General features: G+C 44.2%; 1 protein-coding gene and 1 long non-coding RNA gene across 3 annotated transcripts in view; both read right to left on the reverse strand.

Moving 5' to 3' along the window:
* The window catches only part of LOC142258946 (uncharacterized), a 450,433-nt gene that overhangs the window by 58,417 nt on the left and 364,151 nt on the right, over window positions 1-27,865 (reverse strand). The window lies entirely within an intron of this gene.
* On the reverse strand, window positions 16,710-23,530 carry LOC142258942 (gastrula zinc finger protein XlCGF66.1-like). 2 transcript variants are annotated; one of them, XM_075331497.1, is made up of 5 exons: window positions 23,381-23,530; window positions 23,072-23,251; window positions 22,867-22,990; window positions 22,670-22,783; window positions 16,710-18,729 (listed from the first exon to the last, which is right to left on the reverse strand). In XM_075331497.1, the coding sequence occupies exons 1-5, from the start codon at window positions 23,456-23,458 to the stop codon at window positions 18,068-18,070; spliced, it is 1,158 nt and encodes a 385-aa protein (XP_075187612.1). In that variant the 5' UTR covers window positions 23,459-23,530; the 3' UTR covers window positions 16,710-18,067. The 2 variants fall into 2 exon arrangements, with proteins under 2 accessions (XP_075187612.1, XP_075187611.1); XM_075331496.1 differs by having other exon boundaries at window positions 16,710-18,732.

Genomic DNA, 27,865 nt, shown 5'->3' on the forward strand with positions numbered 1-27,865 from the left:
AGCTCACATCTTGTTACACATCAAAGATCTCACACAGGAGAGAAGCCATTTTCATGCCTGGAATGTGGTAAATGTTTTACTAGGAAATCATCTCTTGTTGACCATGGAAAGGTTCACACAGGGGATAAACCATTTTTATGTTTTGAATGTGGGAAATGTTTTTCTCAGAAATCAGATCTTGTTAAACATGTGAAGAGACTGCACATGAAAGAAACCTTTTTCATGTTGTGAATAATTGAAATGTTTAACTGGTAAATCAAGTCTTGTCGACTATGAGAAAAGCCACACAGTAGAGGAGCCATTCTTGCATTCAGAATTTAGCAGATGTTTGGGTCATTCCATGTCAAGTGGACCAGTGGTCCCCACTCGACCTTCTCCGATTTTGTTGAAAATTTATAAGGATGTACATGTATGTTTGAAAAGAGGTTCTGTAAAATTTTAGGGCCAGATCTCAAATACATTGGGCACTGTTGACCTTTCACTGGAGGTCCCACCAAGCCTGCGGCTTCAGCTAAGAGGATTTTGCAAACTTTGGCACATAGCCATTAGAGTTCTATACTGGCTATGATGCTGAAATTTGGCATACTAGCTCAACTTTTGCTGCTAAACACGATAAAATTATTACCGGCTATGACAAAACAATATTTCGGCCGCAATTTTGTGTCAAAGTAGCTTGTAAAACGTGTTGCATAAAATTTATGCCTAACTTTGCCCATATGTAACTCAATACCAAAAAACAATAGTAACTGGTGCTTTGCCCTGTACACCAAACATCTACATGACTTTGCATTGCTGCAATATCACGGTCAAAGCATATGTATTTGTGGAAATATTCACACCCACATATGATGAAAAACTATAAATAAACGAATTTTACCTATTTTTAGGTCAAATTTCTCAAAAAGGGTACCCCTAAAATATATTAATTCTGATATCATTTGAAAGAGCACATTTTTCTCTACAAGGATCATTGGGGTTTGTTTTGGAGTCTCTCAGTTTAAGAAAAGAAAAATGCCACTGAACATGGTGTTATTTATTAATACGCAATGAATGGTAACTGCACTATTCAAACCCTAGCGTTGGTTCATGGTGGTTATACCAAAACCAATTCACTAAGAATTGGTCTTATAATCCTATTAAGAGTTGTAATAATGCTGTCTTTCGAGAATTGGCAGCCCCATCACCTAGGAGCCATGGCCGATAGCTGTGCAAGGCCAGCCACGGGTGGTCTCTTTATCGCAGGTTCCGAAGCCTGAGGGTGGGTGTCTTTGCCTAGGATCCCAAGCCTAATATTGTGTATCTTTTGTTGGTTCCCAAGCCATAATGTTCAGTCTAAGTGGTCTGGAATTGTTGCTTCAGCGATGGCTCTGTAGCCCAGTACAAAAATTTCAAAAATTTTCTCAACTTGTGCCACCACAATGCGCTGAATGGAATTTTTTTGGTACCAGTCATGGAAAGTCGCCCTGTGATGGGATTGGAGGGACAGCAAAGAGGTTGGCAGCTCGTGCCAGTCTTCAAAGCCCAACTGAAAACCAAATACTGACCCCGGTGGATTTATTCAACTTTTGCAACGAGCAACTGCATGGAATCAAGTTTTTTTGTTCCAAAAGAAAAAATTGACGAAATACGGGTAGTTCAAGAGGAAAGGTTCAAAGATGGACATACAATTACTGGAACAAGAGAAAATCACCAGTTTGTGCCAATTGATGACATAAAGATTTGCATTTCAAGGGTGTCTAATGACCCTTCATCTTTCATTGCCCATGTAGATATATCTGTCAGATCAGAAATGCCTTTTGTGCCAATTGCAAACCTCCAGCCAGGGCAATACATTGCCTGCATTTACGATAGGAACTGGTGGATTGGAAATATTTCTGAAGTTTCAGTCGACGACCATGATGCATTAATACATTTTATGCATCCTCATGGACCAGCTAGCTTCTTTGAGTGGCCTGTGAGAAATGATACATGCTGGATTCCCGAGCAGTCAATCATTGCAATAATTCCAGCACCAGCTGCAACAGCAATGGGCCGACAATACAGCTTCTCTGAACCCATTATGTTGCAAATTCAGCAACAATTCCAGACCACTTACTTAGACTGAACATTATGGCTTGGGAACCAACAAAAGATACCCAATATTAGGCTTGGGATCCTAGGCAAAGACACCCACCCTCAGGCTTCGGAACCTGCGATAAAGAGACCGCCCGCGGCTGTCCTTGCACGGCTATCGGCCATGGCTCCTAGGCGATAGGGCTGCCAATTCTCGAAAGACAGCATTATTACAATTCTTAATAGGATTATAAGACCAATTCTTAGGGAATTGGTTGTGGTATAACCACCATGGACCAACGCAAGGGTTTGAATAGTGCAGTTAGCATGCATTGCGTATTAATAAATAACACCATGTTCAGTGGCATTTTTCTTTTCTTAAACTGAAAGACTCCAAAAAAAAACAATGATCCTTGTAGAGAAAAATGTGCTATTTCTAATGATATCAGAATTAATATATTAATTGAGAAATTTGACCTAAAAATAGGTAAAATTCGTTTTTTTAAAGTTTGTCATCATATGTGGGTGTGAATATTTCCACAAATACATATGCTTTGACCGTGATATTGCAGCAATGCAAAGTCATGAAGATGTTTGTTGTACAGGGTAAAGCACCAGTTCCTATTGGTTTTTGGTCTTGAGTTATATATGGGCAAAGTTAGGCATAAGTTTTATGCAACACGTTTTACAAGCTACTTTGACACAAAATTTTGGCCGAAATATTGTTTTGTCATAGCCGGTAATAATTTTATCGTGTTTAGCAGCAAAAGTTGAGCTAGTATGCCATATTTCAGCATCATAGCCAGTATAGAACTCTAATGGCTATGTGCCAAAGTTTGCAAAATCCTCTTAGCTGAAACCGCAGGCTTGGTGAAACCTCCAGTAAAAGGTCAACAGTGCCCAATGTATTTGAGATCTGGCCCTAAAAATTTACAGCACCTCTTTTCAAACATACATGTACATCCTTATAAATTTTCAGCAAAATCGGAGAAGGTCGAGTGGGGACGATTTTTAAAACTGGTCCACTTGATGTGGAATGACCCGTTTTCATCATTAATCCGGTCCTGTTGTCAGATGAGTCACATGGGAGAAACCATCATGATGTACCGTGATTCAATGGGTTTTATCCAAAAATCAATTGCTCCACTAAGAATTGGTCAGGGAAAGCACCATTTTCTTTCTTTTTAAACTTACTGTATTATTATGACCATAAACCGTACCTAGGTTTTAGTGGAGGAAAATAGGGAAAAATATTGTAGCAAAAAAATGTAGTCATTACGCACTTATAGGGGAGAATCTGCTGCTAACACTGTGATGGGGGCAATATCCCCCAATTCTGTACTAATGTCCCCCATTCTTGTACACTTTCAGTTATATATGTCTATCATTCTGATGTATATGTTGTTCTTCCTGGTAAATATGTTCCCTATATTTGTCCTATCCTGGTGTATATGGCTTGCATCCTAGTATATATGGCCCTTATCTTGGGCTCATCCTGGTATATATGATCCCCATCCTGGTATATATGGCAATCATCATGGTATATATGGCCTTCATCATGGCCTCATCCTGGTGTATATGGCTTGCATCCTAGTATATATGGCCCTTATCTTGGGCTCATCCTGGTATATATGATCCCCATCCTGGTATATATGGCAATCATCATGGTATATATGGCCTTCATCATGGCCTCATCCTGGTGTATATGATCCCCATCCTCGGCCCATTCTGGAATATATCTTTTATCCTCGTATATATGATCCCCATCTTGGTATTTACATGTGAAAATGGGCCCCCTTACTTCTTGGGCTGCAGGTTTCACCACTGATGTGTCTGCTTCTGCCGTCATCCTGGCATATATGTCCCTCATCACGCTGCAGACATAAAAAAAAATGATTATACTCACCATCCCTCTGCTCCCCCAGTGTGCGGTCTCGTCTTTGACGGCAAGTGAATTCAGTGTGTAAGTGGCGCATCGCATGACGTCACTGCCATGCACCTGCAGTTACACACAGACATCAGCTACCGGAAAATCCACTGCTCCCCACACCCGGAATTATGGACTTGGGGAGTAGTGAATATTCATTCTCTAATAGCAGACACACGTGATCACCCAGCTGCAGCATTAAGTTGGCGGCTGGGTGATCATGTGTGCCTGCTATTAAGGAGGATGAATATTCACTGCTCCCCACACCCATAATTCTACCCACCCCTCGATGCCGGCTTCAGTGCTCAGAGGTAGACGCGATTATGGGAGTGAGGAGCAGTGAATATTGAAGAGTGAGTATTGAAGTAAATCACATTGTATATAATTGCATTTCAAAACTTGTTGTTATGTTAATAAATACTTGTAAATATATATTCTTCATGCCTGTCTTTCTTTATTGTCTAGATGTGATGATTTTGCCTCAGAACCTCTGGAGTTGAGGCAGACCTGTAGACATTTCACACAAAAATAGTGAGGGAGAATTTAATCACACTGCATCCTAGTGTCACGCTAGGTACGGGAAAGTACCAAGCGCACGGCGAAAGGGAATGGAAGGGAAACCCTGTGTCTAGGAAGATGATGACCCCTGACTAAACCTACTGCTGGTCCCTGAGGTCCCTCATTACCCGAAATAGGTTCTGCACCTATGCGCCAAGCCGGATACCTGACCCTAGGTATCCCTAATGCTGGGCCCTAAATAGGGAACAGATGGGATGCGCTCTTTGTCAACCCCACTAAACAACTATAGAAGACACAAGGAGTAAGGGACACGAGGAAATGCATGATCTACTTATCATTAATGTCTCAGGAAGGAGTTCAGCAGAGCTTTCAGCAACAACACCACAGAGGAGAACAAGCCATCTGCTTGCAACCTACCTCGGTTGGAAAGAACTGAAAATATCACCAGCACAATCCAAAGGAAGGAATGGGAATTTAAACACAAAGGGAATACTGATAATCAACAGGTGGGTGGAAGTCGAGCTCCTGCTGGGTCCAAAAGGGAGAGAGATAAATCCAGCAGGAATGCATTCTGTACGGACGCTGTGAGCATTGATGGCAAGAAACCACATGACTGTCTGTCACCCGTGACAACTAGCTATGTGGAAGTTATTAAGACATTCCGGTCCCAATTCATCACATTTTTATAGCAAGAAAGGTCACACAAACTTTGAAAAGTGTCACATACTTGGCTTAACTCCGAGTCGGTGAAGAGCAAGTAACATTTATGATACCTCTGCTGGGGTTTTCGAAATTAATGGGGTTCTGTCACTAAGTGGTTAACTCATAATTAAACGGCAGAATAATATAAAGACAGGGACTCTGATTCCAATGATGTGTCACTTACTGGGTTGCTTGCTGTAGTTTTGATAAAACACTGTATTACCGCTAGGGAATTATCACTAGAGAACTAGTAAACCTGCTGACATGAAAACAGAGAAGATCCTGCACTCGTGTTCAATATATATAAAACTTGACTTTTATTTATATTCTATTAAAAATCCAATGTCAATCACATCCAGGATATAAAATCCCCATGAATGATGACATGTGGTGATGGTACGCGTTTCGAGCTGACACCCTCTTAATCTCAATCCAAGTAAACCTGCTGCCATGTATTCTCGTTCTCCATAAGCTCTGTATGACCCCACCCCACCACTGATTGGCAGCTTTCTGTCAAAGCCCATTGTACACAGCTACCAATCAGTGGTGTGGGTGAGGTTATACACAAGAGCATTTCGAGAACTGGTAGATCTTAAGCAGATAAAACTGATTTTTATCAAAACTTCAGCAAGCAGCCAAGTAAGTGACACATCGCTGGAATAAGGGTCTTTGCTTATACAGGTTGATTGGACACACATTACAAGTAACTTTGTTCCTCTTAATCTATAAATCACATCCTGAAGCCATACACTATTAATTTTAAAAATTTAATCTGAAAAGTAAGCTGTGTTTACCTCAGAGGTGGGGAACTTCAGGCCCGCGGGAAGCATGCGGCCCGCCATGACCTTTTCTGCGGCCCCTGGGCAGATTGTGGGGGGCAGCAGTGTTCAAGCCGCCACTGCTGTCTAGCAGGCCACCGGCCCTTTAAATCCCCACATGCTCTGCCTGTGCATACTAGTGGGTTCTCCCGCTGTCCAGTGCCAGCTTGCTTAGGACTTACTTTGTGGGCACGTTTAGCACGCTGCGCTTCCATCCAACAGCAGCTCCATAGCTTCCAGCGGTGTGTGTGCCTGTCCTATGCCCTCCGGTGGTGTGCCCGCCCTCCGGTGCCTGCTCTCCGGTGCTGTGAGTCTGGCGCTGCTGTGTGTCCAGCACCTGCCCTCTGCTGCTGTGTTCCCCGTCCAGTTCTTTGTGGCCCGCCCCCCCTAGTTCTGTGTACCACCCACCCTCAGAGTTGCATGCAACCCTCAGTGCTGTGTGCCCCCCAATGCTGTGTATCCCCCCCAGGTTTGTGTCCCCCCAGTGATGTCAGGGCTTTGCAAATGCTGTGTGCAACCCCCAGTGATGATTGTGCTCCCCCCAGTGATGTCTGTGCTCCCCCCAGTGATATCTGTACCCCCTAGTGATGTCTGTGCCATTTCCAGTGATTTCAAATATATAGGTGTACGGCACTCCTGGTGTTATGATTGGTTCTCAGAAAGGGTCCAACTCTGTATTCATATAGAAAGAAGAATCCGGCACTCAATATTGTAGTGAAAAAAAGTATAGTGTATAATATCAATATCATCGACATTTCGGTCTATATGACCTTCCTCATGTATACACTGTCAAACGTGCTGGACACAAAGAAAACAGATAATCAGCTGTGAAATGCTGTGCACAGCAGGTGAGGGACCTGTGATGAGAAAGAGGCACAATGGTGAATACATTATGTTAAAAAGTATAAGCCAACCATGATTATTGCAGGAGTCACTGGAGGGAAAAAACTTACCTGACCAGGTGGAGAAAGTGAATACTGCACGCCTGCGGACAGCGGTGTCGCTATGGTGAATGGCGTGACTGAGCTATGATAGGGCGGGCTTTTTAAACCTCCAAGTGAGCGGTGATGGGTGCCGCGGGACCGGAAGTGATGCGGATCCTAATGGCGGCGCACATATACATCTCGCTGAGATAAAAACATTTTTTTTTTAGAAAGATAGGTGCAAAATATACCGTATATATAAGAATTTTCACTACTATATAACCAAATACATAGGTATACTAATGGATAAAATGTACTATCTTTAGTTAAAAGCAAAAAACTCAATGTCATTGTTTAATCCATAAGGTTTAAGGGGCACTTTGCACACTACGACATCGCAGGTGCGATGTCGGTGGGGTCAAATCGAAAGTGACGCACATCCGGCATCGCTGTCTATCGTAGTGTGTAAAGCATTTTTTATACGATTACCGAGCGCAAAAGCGTCGTAATCGTATCATCGGTGTAGCGTCGGTCATTTCCATGAATTGGAAATGACCGATGTTATGATGTTGTTCCTCGTTCCTGCGGCAGCATACATCACTGTGTGTGAAGCCGCAGGAGCGAGGAACATCTCCTACCTGTGTCCCGGCTGCCAATGCGGAAGGAATGAGGTGGGCGGGATGTTTACGTCCTGCTCATCTCCGCCCCTCCACTGCTATTGGCCGCCTGCCGTGTGACGTCGCTATGACGCCGCACGACCCGCCCCCTTAATAAGAAGGCGGATCGCCGGCCAGAGTGATATCGCAGGGCAGGTGAGTGCATGTGAAGCTGCCGTAGCGATAATGTTTGCTACGCCAGCAATCACCATGATATCGCATGTGCGACGGGGGCTATCGCGCTCGGCATCGCAGCATCGGCTTGCGATGTTGTAGTGTGCAAAGGGCCCCTAAGAGTATTTAATTCAACTATCCATTGGCTTTCTGCTCTCGACATTTTTTAATAACCCCCCCTCTCCAGTCTTCCATTATTTTTTGGATCCCCCAAACTTGTGAGCCTGAGAAGGATCCTCCATGTGTTTTCATATAATGTATAGAGACTGGGTGTTTGGTACACTTTTTCTTCACATTTCTAATATGTTCCCCAATTCTTTTATAAAGGGGTCTAATTGTTCTGCCAATATATTTTTCTCGACAGGGACACTCTATACAATAAATTACCCCTTTCATCTGGCATGTGATTAAAGGGAACCTGTCAGCAGAATGTTCGCAATTAAACTAAAAGATTCCCCTTCTGCAGCTCCTGGGCTACATTCTAGAAAGGTTCCTCTTGCTACTGGCCCCCCTTTCACACCTAAATAACAACTTTATAAATTCTTACCTTTTTGTATGCTAATGTGGTTTTATGGTCATGGGATCGGGCTGTATTTCGGCCGTTATTCGCACCCCTGCCGTCCCCCATTGCTCATTTACATACATGAGGACACCGCCCTCATGTAACTGTGTCCTCCCGAGGTCTCACGCATGCCCAGTGGCACTCTCGCGGGACTGACCACTGTGCAAAGTGTGAACGCTGGTGAGGTAATTGCGCAGGCGCGAGATTATGGGCGGCGCTGTGATTGTCATCAGCAGCGTCATCCAAGTACCCGCCCATAATCTTGTGCCCGCGCTTTTCACTCTGCCTCCACTGTTATGCGCAAGCGCGTCTCCTCTATTGATCGGTGGTGTGTTGCTCCTCCCATGTATTTCCTGCTCCAGGGAAAGATGGGTAATAGGTAACATGATTAATATGGCCAGCGCTTGCGCATAACGGTGGAGGCAGAGGGAAAAGCGCGGGCACGAGATTATGGGCGGGTACTTGGATGACGCTGCTGATTACAATCACAGCGCCGCCCATAATCTCGCGCCTGCGCAATCACCTCACCAGCGTTCACGCTTTGCACAGTGCTCAGTCCCGCGAGAGTGATACTAGGCATGCGCGAGACCTCGGGAGGACACAGTTACATGAGGGCGGCGTCCTCATGTATGTAAATGAGCGATCGGGGACTGCATACAGCGGCAGGGGTGCAAATAACGTATGAAATACAACCCGCCTCCGTGACCATAAAACCACATTTGCATACAAAAAGGTAAGAATTTATAAAGTGTTTATTTAGTTCTCAAAGGGGGCACAGTAGCAACAGGAACCTTTCTACAATGCAGCCCAGGAGCTGCAGAAGGGGAATCTTTTAGGTTTAGTGTGAAATTTCTGCTGACAGGTTCCCTTTAAATCACTAATGATAACTTTTTCCTTACCTTTCATAAAGTTTTTTCTTTTTTGATTTGTTACGTTTTTGCAAACAATACATTTTTTACAAGGCTAGCCATTCGTATTACAGATAGCACCCTTATTACACTGAGTGTTATTAGGTCTTCATATGGTAAGTGCTATCAAATTCCCCAAATTATTGGCCTTTCTATACACACATTTTGGATAAAGAGGGATTAATTCCCCTATTATTTTATTTTCCTTTAATAAACTCTAATACTTTTTTATTACAAAAATAAAAACAAGAAAGCCAGCTAAACTCAAAATAGCATGTATTATAAGATGTGCACTGCACTAAAAATTCCAACCTGTACTATTATAAATCTGAGATTTTTGGCAAAAAAAATTGCAATTTCTTGAGCTATTTGCGTCACGGCAAATTTCTTTGGGGCAGTCCTACTCTAAAATATTTTATATATAAATGTGCCATAGGGCTTCACATATGAAAAAGTAGAACTGTTCATAGCAGCATCTACCTGGTGCTTTTCAATTCCGTACCCATGACTGAATCATGGCTGTGGGCGGGACAGCCACGAGCAAATGCTACATGAAATAAATAGCCTGTGGACAGGGCCTGATGGCTGATTGTGAACAGCCACCAATTGCCAAAATAAAAAACAGATGGAAAAACACACCAAATTGAGGTACATGGCAAGGTGGGGGTCAGCCACTTTTTTATTACATTTCTTAAAATTTTCATTTGCCCTGTATTCTGTAAAATTCTGGGGGATATCTAGGTTTTCAATTTTTTTAATTTTCTCTGACCCTGATTTTTTTCTTTTCTGCTTAAATAAATTGTCCCTTGGGGTTTGTTTTAATTCTGTATATACTTTATTTAGGAACCCTTTATTATAACTTTTTTCCTCAAATTTATTTACCAGTTTTTTTGCTTCAACTTCAAAATCTTCTGGCCTACTGCAATTTCTATATGCCCTAATGAATTGGCTTTTGGGGACATTTAAAAGCCAACTCGGAAGATGGCAATTTGTTAAGGAAATACAGCTGTTACTATCCGTGGGCTAATTATATGTTTTGGTCTCAATTTTTCAATTTTCAATAAATATACTTACATCTAAAAAAATTACCGTATTTTTCGCTTTATAAGACGCACCTGATTATAAGACGCACCCCCAAATTTGGTGAAGGAAAAGAGAATTTTTTTTTTTATTTTAAATGGAGTCCGTCTTATAATGCCAGTGTCCGTCTAACAAATCATATAGGGTATATGTCCCTCATAGCCCCCCATCCTAAAATTATCCCCCTTAATCTGGATATGGCCCCCTTATATTGAATATAGCCCCCTTATGCTGGCACACGTCCCCCAGTGATGCCACATGTCCCCCATTGCTGGCACACGTCTCCAATTGATGGAACACATCCCCTATTTATGGCACACGTCCTCCTGTGCTGGCACACGTCCCCTACAGCTGGCACAGGTCTCCTATAGATGGCACACGTCTCCTACAGCTGGCACTAGTCTCCTGTGGATGGCACATGTCCCCCTGTGCTGCCCATGGCCCCCTATGGATGGCAACCGTCCCCGTGTTTGATATGGCCCCCTATGGATGGCACACGTTCCCGTGTTTGATATGGCCCCCTATGGATGGCACACGTCCCCGTGTTTGATATGGCCCCCTATGGATGGCACACGTCCCCGTGTTTGATATGGCCCCCTATGGATGGCACACCTCCCCCTGTGCTAGATATGGCCCCCTATAGATGGCACACCTCCCCCCCTGTGTTAGATATGGCCCCCTATGGATGGCACTCGTCCCCCTGTGTTAGATATGGCCCCATATGGATGGCACACCTCCCCTGTGTTAGATATGGCCGCCATGCTGCTGCCCATAGTAAAATAAAACACTCTTTCCTTACCTTTTGCAGCGCTAGCCTCCCGTGTCTCCCTCCGTGCTGGTGATCTCCTGCACTTCCTGGTTCTTGGTGTCGGTCATGTGATTGGCACAGCAGAGTGACATCTCTGCGTGCCTGATCGCAGCGGCAGCAGAGAGATCGGGGAGACACCGGGAGACATGCTGAAGGAGGTGAGTAAAGAGTGTTTTATTTTACTATGGGCCGCAGCATGGGGACCATATCTAACACAGGGGGGGCATGTGCGATCAAAAGGGGGCGCAGGCACATGTAATCTGCACCGCTCCCCCAGCCCATCACCGCGGTTCGGTTTCAGCACCACGGTGATGGACAGCGGCAGTGCATAATATATGAGCGGGAGCAGGAGATCTAACGCTGCCGCCCGCAGCTTTCACCTGCCCCCAGCACCGCTCCAGAGCTGCCCCCATATTGTACTTCATGTCAATGATAAATTTAGGCCGATATATTTTGCGTTTGTGAAAATTTCGGAAATTGTGCGAAAATTTTGAAAATTTCGCAATTTTCAAACTTTGAAAATGTATGCTTAGAAATCTGAGAGATATGTCACACAAAATAGTTACTAAATAAAATTTCCCACTTGTCTACTTTACATCAGCGGAATTTTCGAAACAAAAAGTTTTTTCATTAGGAAGTTAGACGGGGTCAAAGTTCATGAGCAATTTCTCATTTTTACAAAAAAATTTACAAAACCATTTTTTTAGGGACCACATCACATTTGAGGTGACTTTGAGAGGCCGAGGTGACACAAAATATCCAAAAGTGACCCCATAATAAAAACCACATCCAAGACGTTTATTAACCCTTCAGGTGTTTCACAGGAACCAAAGCAATGTGGAAGGAAAAAAATTAAAATTTTACTTTTTAACACAAAAATGTTACTTTAGCCATAAAATTTTGCATGGAGTCCTCAAATAATTTTTTTAGATATCTGGTGAGCACTTTGAATGCCTGGGGGCTTCACAGAAGTTTAAAACATTGAGCTGTGAAAAGAAAAAAATATTTTTTTTTACCACAAAACTGTTACTTCAATTAGGTAGCTTTTTTTTCACAAGGGTATCAGGAAAAAATGCACCATAAAATGTATTATGCATTTTTTCCTGAGTACAACGGGAGCGCGCTAGCAAGCGCGCAATACTCACGTGGATCCGGAGCGTCGATGGGGCAGCAACAGCGTTGGCATGGTACTACAAGTACCAGCCAGTGCACGCTGCCGACATGTTGGGGGAGGGCTCTCCAGACCAACACAAGCCTGGGAAGGGCGGTCATCTCCAGATCAGACCGCCTCACTGCACGCTGATTGGAGCGATTGCGCGTCATAGCACGATCGCTTCTAAAGGCCACGTCACACTAAGCAACATCGCTAGCAACATCGCTGCTGAGGCACAACTTGCTAGCGATGTTGCTTAGTGTGACATCCAGCAACAACCTGGCCCCTGCTGTGAGGTCATTGGTTGTTGCTGAATGTCCTGGGCCATTTTTTAGTTGTTGCTCTCCCGCTGTGAAGCACAGATCGCTGTGTGTGACAGCGACAGAGCAACAACTAAATGAGCAGGCAGCAGGGAGCCGGCTTCTGCGGACGCTGGTAACCACGGTAAACAGCGGGTAACCAAGAAGCCCTTACCTTGGTTACCCGATATTTACCTTCGTTACCAGCGTCCGCCGCTCTCAGCTGTCAGTGCCGGCTCCTGCTCCCTGCACTCCTAGCCACAGTACACATCGGGTTAATTACCCGATGTGTAGTCTGGCTATGTGTGCAGGAAGCAGGGAGGCGGCACTGACAGCTGAGAGCGGCAGACGCTGGTAACGAAGGTAAATATCGGGTAACCAAGGTAAGGGCTTCTTGGTTACCCGCTGTTTACCGTGGTTACCAGCGTCCGCAGAAGCCGGCTCCTGCTGCCTGCACACATCGGGTAATTAACCCGATGTGTACTGTGGCTAGGTGTGCAGGGAGCCAGCGCTAAGCGGTGTGCGCTAGTAACCAAGGTAAATATCGGTTTGGTTACCCGATATTTACCTTAGTTACCAAGCGCAGCATGCTTCCACGTGTAGCGACGCTCCAGCGATCCCTGCCAGGTCAGGTTGCTGGTGGGATCCCTGGAGCGTCGCTTAGTGTGACATCTCACCAGCGACCTCCTAGCAACTTACCAGCGATCCCTATCAGGTTGTATCGTTGTTGGGATCGCTGGTAAGTTGTTTAGTGTGACTGGGCCTTAACAGTGCCGCAGGGGCTGGGGGGGGCGACCCCCCTGGGGTCAAGCAAAGGTCCCCTGCTGTAAGAGACAGCAGGGGACATCATTTGAAAGCCATTGCTATGGCCACAGCAATCAAATGAATTTTAGGGAGTAAAGTTACGTCCCTGGTCGTTAAGTCACGTAAAAATAGGACGTAACTTTACTGCCCGCGATCGTGAAGGGGATAAAACTCAACTTGTTCCTTAGAATAAAAAACAGATTTTGTTAAAAAATATTTTCATGCTTCACAACCTTTCTCATGTTCTATACTTGTATACAATGAGGTTGCTTCAATGGATCCCATGATATAATTGTCTTCCCACTTAATTTTTTGCAAGAGTCGTAGTACCTGGGCACTAGCCTTAAGATATGCCGGCAATAATGAAACACATTTTTGGAGATGTGTATCAATATATTTGGATAAATTGTCTGTCAGACAGCTGATTCCTGATATTATAGGGCGTCCCGGTGGATTTTCTGATGATTTGTGGATTTTTGGTATATGGTAGAATACAGCTATCCTAGGGGTCTGGTGTTTAATATATGTAGCTTCTTCCTTTTTCAAAATTTTTAATTCAAAACCTTTTCTAACTAAGGTATTTAATTCTTCATTATACTGATTTGTAGGGTCCTTTTTTAGGACTTCATATGTTTTCCTATCCCCTAGAAGTTGAGATGACTCCTTTTCATAATTCTCTAGGTCCCTAATTACAATACCACCCCCTTTGTCTGCTGGGCAGTTAACAACACGTCTGAATAATCGTTTTGAGGATGAAAATTTGATTTACCTTTTAAGTCAGTATGTTTCACGTTAGAATTGAATTGTTAGGGATTTGATTCAATATAAGATTTTTCATGAAAAATTTTTTAACGCTAATTTCTTCATAAATTGTTTAATTCCAATAAAGGCTTGGAATCGATTGAAATTTGTGGTGGGTGCAAATTTCAGACCTATCTATAATAATGATGTTTTATTTTTGGTTAGATTGTATTGACTAAGATTAAAAAATTTGAGGGTCCTTTACTATTTGGTTGTCTGTTTTCTTTTCGGTGAGTTTCCCTCCCCTACAGTCCCTCTTGCGGTTTTTCTTCCCATTATGAAAAAATCCAAAGTGGTGGGTTTTGTCTTTAATTTATTTGAATTATTGTTGGCCCCCCATATGTTTTTGTATTCCTAGGGGGGATCCTCGTGTTTTTATTACGTGTATTAATATTAACGTTTTGTGATGTACTTGGTTCATTTGCATCTCCTAAATTATGGAGTACGTATGTCTATAGTAATATCTGTATTGTTAATTTGTTGGGTATTGGAATCATTAGTTTGAATTACAATGGGAGTTAGCGGTATATATTAGGTATATTATTATTTGTTTGAGGGCTCTGTAGTAGGAAGTCCACCGAGGTTTCATGTACAGAAAAGTCTAATTCTTCCACCTCATTTTCCCTTTCTGGGGAACACTCTCTCGTCAATAATTTCATATTGATTAGTTTCTATTGTACTCCTCCTATTGTGCACTTCGGATGCCCCTAATCTGAAATTTGTTTTATTGCAACTTTCGGATGAACCTAAGTCTCGTCAAAATTTTTTCTCTTTTTTTTTTTCCATAATTTTTTTTTTTTTTAAATATATACGTTTTGAGATATTTTTGGATAAATTAACATCTGGGTGGTTTTTATATGATTTGATCTCTTTGAATAATTGGAGGATCACATTTTTACTCCTTTTTAATTGAGTTTTTCTTTTATCAATAACAAACTGAACTGTCTGTCTTGAGAAACTTTTCAAGAGTTAATATTGACATTGATGGAAATTTGTTCAGACTTTAGACAGTTAAAAAACGGCATTTTTTCAATAAAGTTTTTTTGTAAAAATTCAAATGATTTTTTAATTTATTTTTATTCAAAGATCATTTCCTGCGACTATTGAAATATATGTAATATCATACTGTGTATTGCAGCTATCAGCCGCCGGCCGGGGATTTTATTTGTGTGCACATATATTTTATTTGTAGCTGTGCCACAAATATTTTATATGCGCATCATTTAGTTATTGATCTTTATCAAACAATAGATTAATAGTTGTTTGAGTGTCTATAACTATTTTTGGTGGAAAAATAAAGAACAAAAATTAAAAAAATTTAAATATTTCCGTTCGGTCAAGTTACCCTATTTTACCCTAGCTATATCCTTTTTGAATAACTTAAAGTGGCGCAGATTACTATAAAATTATTACTTTATTTCACTTTTATACTTTTCTTAAGAGCAGCTACCACAGAACTATCAGGAAAAACAAGAGGAGACAAGCACCGTAGACTACAGCCAGGAAAAACTATAAACCACACCGAAAGCACACCAGGGTGAGGTTTATAAAGGAAGTCAGAGGCTGGCAACTGAGAGGAAACACCTGACAGGTTCCCAGGGTCATAGAGTCTGCTGCAACAGAAACAGAGAACTGTCAGATAACAAACACGTTCTGCCAATCTCTGGGATTTTCCAACACTTGCTGCCAATGGATTGTCAGCCGACCGAGACACCCATGTGACAGCCCCTCACTATTTTTCTGCGAAATGTCTACAGCTCTGCCTTAACTCCAGAGGTTCTGAGGCAAAATCATACCATCTAAACAATATAGATAGGCATAAAGAATATATATTTTACAAGCATTTATTAACAAAACAGCAAGTTTTGAAATGCAATTATATACAATATGATATATTTAAGAGTTCCTATCTCCAATCTGGGGATGCGCTTTTTAGTAACTAAACAAATCAAAAAGGTCCATGGAGCCTCTGTCAGGAGTCTCGACACAGAAAATAGCCAGATATCCCTCTTGGAAGGACCTAGCCAAGGAGTGGCTCTTTTTAGGATACCACCATATTAAGTGGCCCTTTTAGTCAATATCCAGCTCTTGACGAGTTTAAAGATATGACAAGGGAAATACCAAGGCGGGGTATTTCTGGCTATTTTCTGTGTCGAGACTCCTAACAGAGGCTCCATGGACCTTTTTGATTTGCATGCTTCTCAGGGGGCAATGCACCTAGGATTTCACTGTGTTGAGCGCCCTTGCTGGCTGCCGGCAGTGTTTTCTAGCTGGTCTTCCCGAGATCAGTGATTGTTTGATCTTTTTAGTAACTAAAGCAGTGGGCAACCTGAAATTAGTCAAATTTATAAATATAATCCAGTATCAAAACATTTTACAAATGTTCCTAAAGGCTCTCAAAATACCCAACTTACTAGCAAAGTTGAGCCCGAACTTCTAGTTTGTGGGATCTCAGTGTGCAGAGCGGGATCCCACAAATCTCTGCAGCTGCTCTAAACACGAGAAATTCCTCTATAACTAATCCAGCGAGGTCCCTTACTTTAAGGTTTTAGTGAATTGCTTAAGAAGGATGCCGCAGAGCTGGGGTCGAAGAGCTCACGCTTTCATTATCAGTGATCGCTGAGGGTTGTGGGATCTCACAACCTGGAAGTTCCTTTTGGGGGACATTAGGGACACTTCCAAAAGTTTTGGTACTGGATTATATTTAGAAAATTCAATGATCTGCAGCTCTCCACTGTATTAGTAAATAAAAAAAGGCAGCCACAGATTTGTGATAAGCAATATTTAAAGGGAAAGCCATCATTGCGCTAGAAATTGGGGGAGAGTACCCCTATAACAGTGTCAGCAGCAGATCCTCCCATATCAGTGCGGCATGACCACATTTTTTGCTTCAATCTTTTTCCCTATTTTCCTTCTACAAAACCTAGGTATGTCTTATGATCCGAAAAATACGATAAGTTTAAAAAGAAAGAAAATGGTACTTTCCCTCACCAATTCTTAAGGGTACTTTACACCCTGCGATATCGGTACCGATATCGCTACCGAGCGTACCCGCCCCCGTCGGTTGTGCGTCACAGGCAAATCGCTGCCCGTGGCACACAACATCGCTTACACCCATCACACGGACTTACCTTACCTGCGACGTCGCTATGGCCGGCGATCCGCCTCCTTTCTAAGGGGGGGGTACGTGCAGCGTCACAGAGACGTCACACGGCAGCCGTCCAATAGAAGCGGAGGGGCGGAGATGAATGGGACGAACATCCCGCCCACCTCCTTCCTTCCTCATTGCGGCCGGCCGAAGGTACGAGGTTGTTGCTTGTTCCTGCGGTGTCACACATAGGGATGTATGCTGCCACAGGAACGACGAACAACCTCGCTACTGAATACACAACAATTTTTGGTAAGTGAACGATCTCTCACATACCAACGATTTTTGGCTATTTTGCGATCGTTTAAGGTCGCTCATACGTATTACATGCTGCGACGTCGCTAACGACGCCGCATGTGCGTCACAAACACCGTGACCCCGACGATATATCGTTAGCGATGTCGCAGCATGTAAATGGCCATTTACTTGAGCAATTGTAGCCAATTTTTGGATAAAACCCTTTGAATTATGGTACATCATGATGGCTTCTCCCGTGTGACTCATCTGACAACAGGATCTGATTAATGATAAAAAACATTTGGCAAATTCTGAAAGTAAGAATGGCTGCTCCACTCTGTTGGATTTCTGATGGTCGGAAAGACTTTATTTACCTGTTAAACATTTCAATTATTCACGACTTGAAAAATGTTCCTTCCCTGTGTGGCTTCTTCCCATGTTTAACAAGATCGGATTTCTGAGAATAACATTTTCCAAATTGAGAATATAAAATGGTTTATTTTGTGTGATTTTTTTGATGGTAAACAAGACCTGATTTCCTAGTAAAACATTTACCACATTCTGAGCATGAAAATGTCTTCTCTCCTGTGTGAGATCTTTGATGCCTAACAAGATCTGATTTCCGACTAAAACAATTCCCACACTTTGCACATGAAAATGGCTTCTCCCTGGTGTGAGATCTTTGATGCACAAGTTTTGATTTCTGAATAAAACATTTCCCACATTCTGAACATGAAAATGGCTTCTCCCCTGTGTGAGATCTTTGATGCCAAACAAGATCTGATTTCCGAATGAAACATTTCCCACACTCTACACATGAAAATGACTTCTCCCCTTTGTGATTTTTCTGATGTCTAACAAGGTGTGATTTCCGAATAAAACATTTCCCACATTCTGAACATGAAAATGGTTTCTCCCTTGTAGGAACCGTTTCTTGTTCGACATCCCTTCTGTAACTTTTATTTTGCTTAAAATTCTGTGATAAATCAGAATTTTGGACTTGCTTGAAAAGATCAGATGACAGAACTTTCCGAGGAAGGACTGGAGGTATATCTGGGACAACAACATGCTCTTCATATGTAGCACGTGTGATACTTTTATCATCTGTTTCACATTTTGAAGATATTAGATGTCCACCTGAACTCCCAATACAGTCATCTGCTAAAAATAAACACAATGTTACTAGTTTTTAATGATATTATCTTGAAAGTACATTTATTTTTTTATACCATAACATCAGAAATTAAATTAGGGAAAAATTCATTCTTAGGGGTACTTTGCACGTTGCGACATCGCTACTGAGATGTCGTTGGGGTCAAATCGAAAGTAACGCACATCCAGCGCCAGTAACGACGTCGCAACGTGTAAAGCCTAGATGCACCAATAAACGATCGCAAAAGCGTCGTAAATCGGTGATCTGTGTAGTGTCGGTCATTTCCATAATTTCGCTGCAGCGACAGGTACAATGTTGTTCCTTGTTCCTGCGGCAGCACACATCGCTGTGTATGAAGCCGCAGGAGAGAGGAACATCTCCTACCTGCCTCCACCGGCTATGCGAAAGGAAGAAGGTGGGCGGGATGTTTACGTCCCGCTCATCTCTGCCCATCCGCTTCTATTGGCCGCCTGCCGTGTGACCCGCCCCCTTAGGAAGGAGGCGGGTCGTCGGCCAGAGCGACGTCGCAGGGCAGGTAAGTGCGTGTGAAGCTGCCGTAGCTATCACAAGATATCGCATGTGCGACGGGGGCGGGTTAGAGTTACATTTTTGTTAATTCAGACCTCCCAATCCTGTCTCCAAGATATCTCTGCAGTAGCACCAGTTCTCTGGAATGTGCTACACTAAATAATCTGACTGATTGTCACAATGTGACTGCAGAATAACAAAAGGACAGTGGGCTCCTATACTGTCCCTCACGCTAAGAGACCTTAAGCTATCCCTAATCTCTGGAAGGTGGATCTGATGATCTCCCTGAAGATGATCTCCCTGAAGATGATCTCCCTGAAGATGATCTCCCTGAAGGTGGAGATGCCTTTGTCAGTGATCTCCCAGGTAAGGAAAGTGAAGGAGTATGATGGAAACACAGATTAAGACAGACGGGAAAACTAAAACTCAGGCACACTGCAAACTCACAGAAATAAACAGTGAGAGACTTAAGGGTGCTTAACACGCTGCAACATCGCTACCGATATATCGTCGGGGTCACGTCGTTAGTGACGCACATCCGGTGCCGGTAGCGACATCGCAGCGTGTGACACAAATGACCGACGATCAACGAGCACAAAAACGTGAAAAATCGTTGCTCGTTGACACTTCATTCATTTCCTTAATATCGCTGCTGCCACAGGTACGATGTTGTTCGTTGTTCCTGCGGCATCACACATCCCTATGTGTGACACCGCAGGAACAACGAACATCTCCTTACCTTCGTCCACCGGCAATGCGGAAGGAAGGAGGTGGGTGGGATGTTATGTCCTGCTCATCTCCGACCCTCCGCTTCTATTGGCCGGCCGCTTAGTGACGCCGCACTGACGTCGCTATGACTCCGAACGCACCTCCCCCTTGAGGGAGGGATTGTTCGGCGGTCACAGCGACGTCGCTGACAAGGTATGTGCATGTGACGCTGCCGTAACAATAATGTTCGCTACAGCAGCGTTCACCAAATGTTGCACATACGACGGGGGCGGGTGCTATCGCGCTCGACATCGCTAGCAATCACTAGCAATGTCACAGCATGTAAAGCACCCTTAAGGAGAAAAGCAAGAGCAGGAAGGCAGAAACAAAAGGACAACAAGGGTTAACACCACAACAGTTCACAGCAATAATGCGCAACAACCACCCGTTAGTCTGTATCACAACACCTCACCAGTATAGGTAACCTATAGCTGGCATTAATGAAATAGTCCAGCCAGCATATACAGAAGGGGAGAGAATGATACTGGCTTCCTGCAGCATGTGATCAAAGACACTAACTAGCAGCCCAGGAGACATTAACTTTTGTTAGCCTGCCTGTCTGTGCTTTGATGCCTGTGTCTCCCGGCTCTGCTCACGGACATCAGAGAAGTTAGCAGGCAGAGTGTAGTTTCCACAGATCCTGACACCACCTTGACAGTTGAATAACCTGTAAACATCTCTGTGACATTGGTCCACAACATAGTCAATTAGGCTTTGTAACCAAAGAAGGTAGCAAAGTATTGCTGTCTGTGCAGATAAACATTTGGGCTCCAATTCATCAAGACTGGTGATGGACACTGCAAAATGACATCAGGGACTGGAGTGAGATTGCTGACATAGGGAACTCCGCAGTTTGTTACGAATTAGAGAAGTGGTGGCATCACACCCTTGTTCTTTTCAAGCTTTGCCAATTTTGGCAAAGCTGGTTAAAATTATTATTATTATAATATAAACACTGGGGCCCCTAAGAGAATGGGAGCCCTGTTAAATTGCCCAGTTTGCTCTCCCTTTCCCCTAATGCCAGTCCTGCATGCCAGCCTGTCTTCTGTTTAGTTCTTTTAGACTCCTGAAGTTAAAAGACCTTTGGTTACATCATGTCACATGACTTTGAAGTCATCAAAGGTCCTTAAACAATTAACCTTAGAATACAACTGATGGGGACCCTAAGAATGTGGGGTTCCTTAGAAATTGCGCAGTTTGACTCCTCCCAACGCTGGCCCTGACAGTAACTAGGGCTTAATTTTGGAGTAGGTCTTATTTACTGGGAAACACAGTAATCATAACCCTCTGCAGGTCTTTGAGTTGCCTTCATAATGACATAGAGAAGGCACTAGAAACAAATGTGACGCCCCTGGACTATTCGGGGTGTCACAGGGTACTGCACTTCCTATTCTTGGTGCAGTTTTCAACCCCTCATGGTTCTGGGTTCCAACCTGTGGTACTGTTTCCATCAGCATCCAAACTCCCAACCACACCTCACACCACACACTGTCAGGCACACCAGTGGGTTGCTGAGCTGGAATAGGGCCGCCCACCTAGGGGTCAGGCAGACGGTTGGGAGGTGACAGAGTAGTTGGCCCTAGGGGAGCAAAGGGAGAGGAAGTAGAGCGAGTTGAGTGGTAGCCCTCGAGAAGTGAGGGGCTGGGAAGTGTGTGGCTCCCTGTTTGTGGCAGGTTGGGTCGCAGACGGTGGTCTGGGACCGGTGGAGTCGGAGACCCAGTTGCAGGGTATTGAGCCTGGGTGTCTAGACCTGGTCTCAGAGTACAGGAAGCATCAGAGTCTAATAACCGGTCTGGGTCCAAAAGCATGGCAGGGTACAGGACCCTAGGTCGGGGAGTATCTTCAGGCAACCCGGCAATTAACTTGTGGAGGATAGTGATTTTATGGACTGTTCCCATGAAGCTCAGAGATCAGGGGCACTAGCGCAACAAGGGGGATAGGGCTTTCCAACCCAAGCAGCCCACAGAAATCCCACGAGTGAGCCTTTGAGAGCACAGCTCCACTTACACTAAAGTAGGGAGCAGGGCCCGGACAGCTTTACGCATACGGGCCACCAGAACACTTTAAATTTGTGCAAGGAGGGAGGCTCCGGATCACCTGACAGTACTACAGGGGATAGACTTCCAGACGGGCTCCCCCAAGAGGCCAGCGGCACCCAGAGACTTGGTTTACCTTGTTGTCAGAGTCTGCTTTGCGGTCGCACCATCACCGATGCTGCCTGAGTGAGTACATGGTCGTCCCCTGTTTCCGTCTGGCCCTGCGCACCCCCGCTCCACCATTATCCAGAGTCCCGGGGCCTCCCCTACCTGTGGAGGGAACGTCATCAGGCTACCCCACTCCATGTAGCCCGAGCACTCCCAGCAGCGGCGGTACTCCCTTACCGTGAACAACGGGTGGCGTCAAGAACTCTTACCCCCTGTAAATAGTCTCCCCCCTTCACATTGAAGTGGCCACAAGCCCCCGGGTCCATAGACCCTCGAGCAACAGCAGCGACCCCGGATCTGAGTGGTTCGACCGCTACAGGGGCGGCACACAAACAGCGGAAGAAGCAGAAGGAAAGAAAATACAGCTGAAAAAATCCCACAGCAAAACGCCTTAAAATGTAAACAGAAAATTAGTGCAGAAAGTACATGAGTAGATATCTCTTACTGGATAGAGCTGGAGGAAACACATCCTGAGGAACATCGGGATCTTCTTGTTTACAGTCCTGTGGGAGAAGAGGACGGGGACATCTCTCTGGTGTTGTCCTCTTACTGGATAGACCTGGAGGAGACACATACAGGGACTGAATTCATTCCTTACATACAGATAATTATAGGCCGTGTGTATTTAGTCCTGTCTATTACCTGGTGATGTGAGGGGCTGGGGAACCTCCATCATGACGTCCTTGTACAGATCTTTGTGTCCTTCTAAATACTCCCACTCCTCCATGGAGAAATAGACGGTGACGTCCTGACACCTTATAGGAACCTGACACATACAATGATACCGTCACCCCCGATCCCTTCATAGCGTTACTGTATAATGTCCCAGCATTCCCAGCAGTGTCACCTCTCCAGTCAGCAGCTCAATCATCTTGTAGGTGAGTTCTAGGATCTTCTGGTCATTGATGTAGTCATGTATCGGGGGGTGAGGTGGAGGCCCCGTGATTGGGCTCAGGGGTCTTCCCCATCCGTCAGACACAGGGGCCTGACAGCGCTCACTAGAGGTCTTCTTCACTACTGTGTAATCCTGGTTATGGAGAGACACAGTAATAAATCTCACTCCAGACATTTCCAGAGTCCTCACCTCTCCAGTTCTGTCCATCTGTTATTCCCATAGATAAGAATGATGTAATGTGACGTCATCAGAATCTCTCACCTCTCCAGTAAGCCGGAAGAGGATCTCTAGGGTGAGGTGTAATATCCTCTCCGCCATCTTTTCCCTGTCCATATCCATCCTTCACGGGGCAATCAGGAGAATTCTCTTCTATAGAAGATCTCCACTGAGAGGATCCGATATTGTAGGGACCTGACTGGGGAGAAGATGACGATGTGACATGATAAAGAATCCGCTGTAATAATACAATTACTGGAGAGAATAATGGTAAGCATATAATGAGAACATTCTGGGGGAACATTATACTGTGTAGGGGCAGAAAAAGGCCAGGGACTGAGGGCAGAAAGGGGCCGAGGACCGTGGGCAGAAAGGAGCCGGGGACCGAGGGCAGAAAGGGGCCAGGGACCGAGGGCAGAAAGGGGCAGGGGACCGAGGGCAGAAAGGGGCAGGGGACCGAGGGCAGAAAGGGGCAGGGGACCGAGGGCAGAAAGGGGCCGGGGACTGAGGGCAGAAAGGGGCCGAGGGCAGAAAGGGGCCGAGGACCGAGGACAGAAAGGGGCCGAGGACCGAGGGCAGAAAGGGGCCGAGGACCGAGGGCAGAAAGGGGCCGAGGGCAGAAAGGGGCCGAGGACCGAGGACAGAAAGGGGCCGAGGACCGAGGGCAGAAAGGGGCCGAGGACCGAGGGCAGAAAGGGCCAAGTACTGAGGGCAGAAAAAGGCCGAGGACTGAGGGCAGAAAGGGGCCGAGGACTGATTGCAGAAAGGGCCGAGGACTGAGGACAGAAAGGGGCTGAGGACTGAGGGCAGAAAGGGCCGAGGACTGAGGGCAGACGGGTTTCCTCACTTCCGGCCTCTCATAGTTGGGGCGTTTGTATCTAACAGAGGAAAAGGAACAAAAACCTCACGATTCATAGAAATCAGCGAGAGAAAAACTCCAAGAAAGTCTCAGAGCTGAAGGGGTTAATGCCGCCTGCCCCAGTAATGGGGAATCTCCACACACCTCCACCTGCAGAGCCGCACACTAGATTTATGGCTGCTCTGTGCTTACAGGACCTGTGATGATGTCACATGGAGGGGAGGAGTCAGGGGTCACATGATCAGCTCCTCAGTGTAGTCCTAGATGGGATGAGGTGCGGTGTCAGTGGACGGTTATAGTAAACTATTGTTGCGTATGTATGTGACCCCTGTTGCATATGTATGTGACCCCTGTTGCGTATGTATGTGACCCCTGCACACTCTTATTTCAATCTTTGCTTTATTGAATTCTTTATTGATAAGTTCAGGTGAGGAGAAGATTTGTTGAGCGACTTTAAAATTAAGACATTTGGACGTGATCGGTCTTGAACACAAGTTGCTGAAAATATGTGTATGATGTATATGGAGCAGAGCCGCATGTGTGCGATGTCTACGGGACAGTGCTATGTGTGTACTATGTCTACGTACCGGAGCTGTGTATGTAACAGAGCAGTGTGTGCATGATGTGTATGTAGTGGAGCCGTGTGTGCACAACATGTATGTAGCGGATACCCTCTTTTACCACTTTATTAATCCCCAAAAACACCCGTGCAGGTTCAACATAATCCACACGAGGTCCCACGACGATTCAAGCTCTGCTACATGTAGTCACAGCACGCGATCACGGCACATGACCGCCTGCTGTGAGGTTCAGGCAGAAACTGAGCAGCGATCAGTGGTGACGTCACTCAGGTTAGCTGCGGCCACAGCTGGCGGTTCCCACGGTCCTCCACCTGTGACCGCAGGCAACTTGACCTCAGGTGACTTCAGTGACCTCAGCGGAGTTCATTCACCGCTCATCACGCGACTCACTCAGTCTCTGCCTGACCATCACAGTGTACATAGGAAATACTGTGGATAGAAGCGCAGGATAGGGTCTTACCAGGTAAAGTAAGATATAAGCCAAGGTAATTTCATTCCCCTATTAGGGTTGTGCCAGTCACAACTCCTAAACGCACATAAAAGATGGTGGCAGCCGCAGCCTTGGAAAGCAAATTCAGACATATTGGGGGAGATATCTTGTGTATGCCGCGCTATCACCAGAAAATCAGATGTTGATTATTTCATCTCTTTATGCTTTTATTCAGGTCGACGCATTTCAGAGAATTCTGTCTCCTTCATCAGGACAACAAGGAAAAATCAACAATCTACTAAAGAGGAAATAACCTATATATATATATATATATATACATACAGATACGTCAGAGGACCGCCCGCTGTGTTTCAAATACTGGAGGGACAATAGACTAGTCAAATAACGGCAACAAGATTTAAAGCATAATGTATTAAAAGATGACTTTAAAAGTTCTGGAAGTAACAAATATCGCAACAATATAGAAATTATAAAGGCAAAAGAGAAAAAGAACAATGCAAAAGTATTTCTTGTAAATATAACAGAATGTGGAGAGTCTAGAACTGTGGGATTTACTGGGGATCGTAGTAATACACTGGCTGGAGGCTCTATCCACAGCCCTATATAGGGGATCAGGATAAACAATGGGAAGAGTAGAAAGGTTATGGTATTTATTGTGTTACAAAATGGGGGGGTTGTGTTGAAAAACTAAATTGATGATGAAATTACAGAGAGAAAAAAATAAATAAAAATAATTAAAAACCTTGAATCTTACAATCTTGTATTATTTATCAAAGGGGAAAAGGAGAAAACGGAAGAAAAATAAAAAATTGCGTGTGTATAGTGACGGGTTGTGTAAAAATTGATATGCAGTGCGAATGTTCAGAGACCACGAGCAGGAAAGTCCTTATGGGTAAGAAGTGTTGAGAGGTTTCATGTAGTAGTGCAAACATAATATACAGTGTGTGTGCAGAGATCGCGTGCGGCAATCGTACATATGAGGGTAACGTACTAGAAGGAGTTAATATAAGCAAAAAAGTAATGTGTGTAAAAACTAAACATTTTTTTGTATAAGGGCCCGAAACAGATCCAGTTAGAAGCCATGTAGGTGGCGGTCCGCCTGCGGGTTTTAATGTTGTGCTAATGAAGCCGCTCAGGAAGCAATGAAGAAAAATCCATGGAGGAAAGTAATTAATGAACATTTCTTCAGTTTTAAAAACAAAAAGGAATGTTGAAATAATGAATTTTAATTGAATTAAAGAATATTGGTTATTGGTGGGGAGTGTTGATGTGCACCATATATTTGTATTCCTTAGTATAGTGATTCTAGCTGTGAAGGTTCAGAAAGCGAGTGCCAGAGCAAAGCAGGAGTGCGCATGCGTGAGGGGTAACAGGAGTTCAGGTCCGTGGGAGAGAACCACACCGCGCATGCGTGAGGGGTAACAGGAGTTCAGGTCCGTGGGAATTACCTCACTGCGTCTGCACAGATTACGGAAAGTTCACAAGCTTCAAACGAGCAGCCCTCCCGCATAACTACAGTGCGAAGGACAGTGCCGGAATAACCACACACAGGACCCCATAATCACGCACCCCATCCCTCAATTAGAAACATGAATCATTAACATCAATCATATACAATTTATAGTTATATAAATGTATAAATATAAACATTAATAAAATGAAACATATTTAAAAGTCAAGATCTGAATTAAGATAATATAAAATTTTCATAATATAAATAAATAATATAAAACCAAGAAATCTATTAAACTGAATAAAAATATATTGATAAAATAATATTAATAACACAGATCTGTCACCTCATTTAAACCTATAGGCTTCAAAGTGTTTAATTTGTATATCCAGAATGTTTCCTTTTTATTTAATACCTCCACTCTATTAGGGGTATTAGGAGGGATTTGTTCGATGGGGTCACCCTTTAAGCCATATTTTTATTATGAACTACCGTACAATGCCTAGAGAGTCCATATTGTAAAAAAGAGTTTTAATATTCCGCCTGTGGGAATGAAGTCTGTTGTGGAGTGTCTGAGAGGTCCTGACCACATACTGTTTATTACACTTGCATGGAGTGTTCGAGAGGTCCTGCCCACATACTGTTTATTACACTTGCATGGAGTGTTCGAGAGGTCCTGCCCACATACTGTTTATTACAGTCGCATTCTATCAGGTATACAATAAAATAAGACTGGCATCTGAGACGGCCCTTTATCAGAAAATCTTCCAAACAGAGGAAGAGCAAAAGGATTTCCTCTAATTTTGGATTTTGGATTGACTTACAGAATAAAGTTTTTTTGCAAAGCATCTATATGAGCCTGCTTGCAAAACAGAGTTCACTGTACTTGTGTTGCCCCTGCAGCTTCAGGCGCCACAGGGTATTGCACCTCATTCATCTTGGATACGGAGGACGTCATCACCGGTAAACCACCATAACACATCCAACACATAACACGGGAGCTCTTTCACTGGGACTGGGCCAGGGTAGGTGCCGGGGGTGGCCATCATGAGGTATGGAACCTCCTGCCCACTAGTTCAGCAACCCAGGAGACGGGGCACCTTCAGGGGAAGTTAGGAGCCATCTCACACAGAATTCAGTTAGTGCCAGGTTGGCACCCAGGAAGGGGGTCAAGAACGCATCAGGA

The sequence above is a fragment of the Anomaloglossus baeobatrachus genome, assembly GCF_048569485.1.
Source record: "Anomaloglossus baeobatrachus isolate aAnoBae1 chromosome 5 unlocalized genomic scaffold, aAnoBae1.hap1 SUPER_5_unloc_19, whole genome shotgun sequence".
Classification (NCBI taxonomy): Eukaryota; Metazoa; Chordata; class Amphibia; order Anura; family Aromobatidae; genus Anomaloglossus; species Anomaloglossus baeobatrachus.

What these genes read in the sequence shown, in the direction of transcription:
- LOC142258942 (XM_075331496.1), bottom strand. Translation starts at nt 23,458, where the DNA reads ATGGATATGGACAGGGAAAAGATGGCGGAGAGGATATTACACCTCACC. An exon ending in TCTTCCGGCTTACTGGAGAG is followed by an intron (nt 23,252 to 23,380) that starts GTGAGAGATTCT and finishes CTCCATAACCAG; the next exon opens with GATTACACAGTAGTGAAGAA. An exon ending in TTGAGCTGCTGACTGGAGAG is followed by an intron (nt 22,991 to 23,071) that starts GTGACACTGCTG and finishes TGTATGTGTCAG; the next exon opens with GTTCCTATAAGGTGTCAGGA.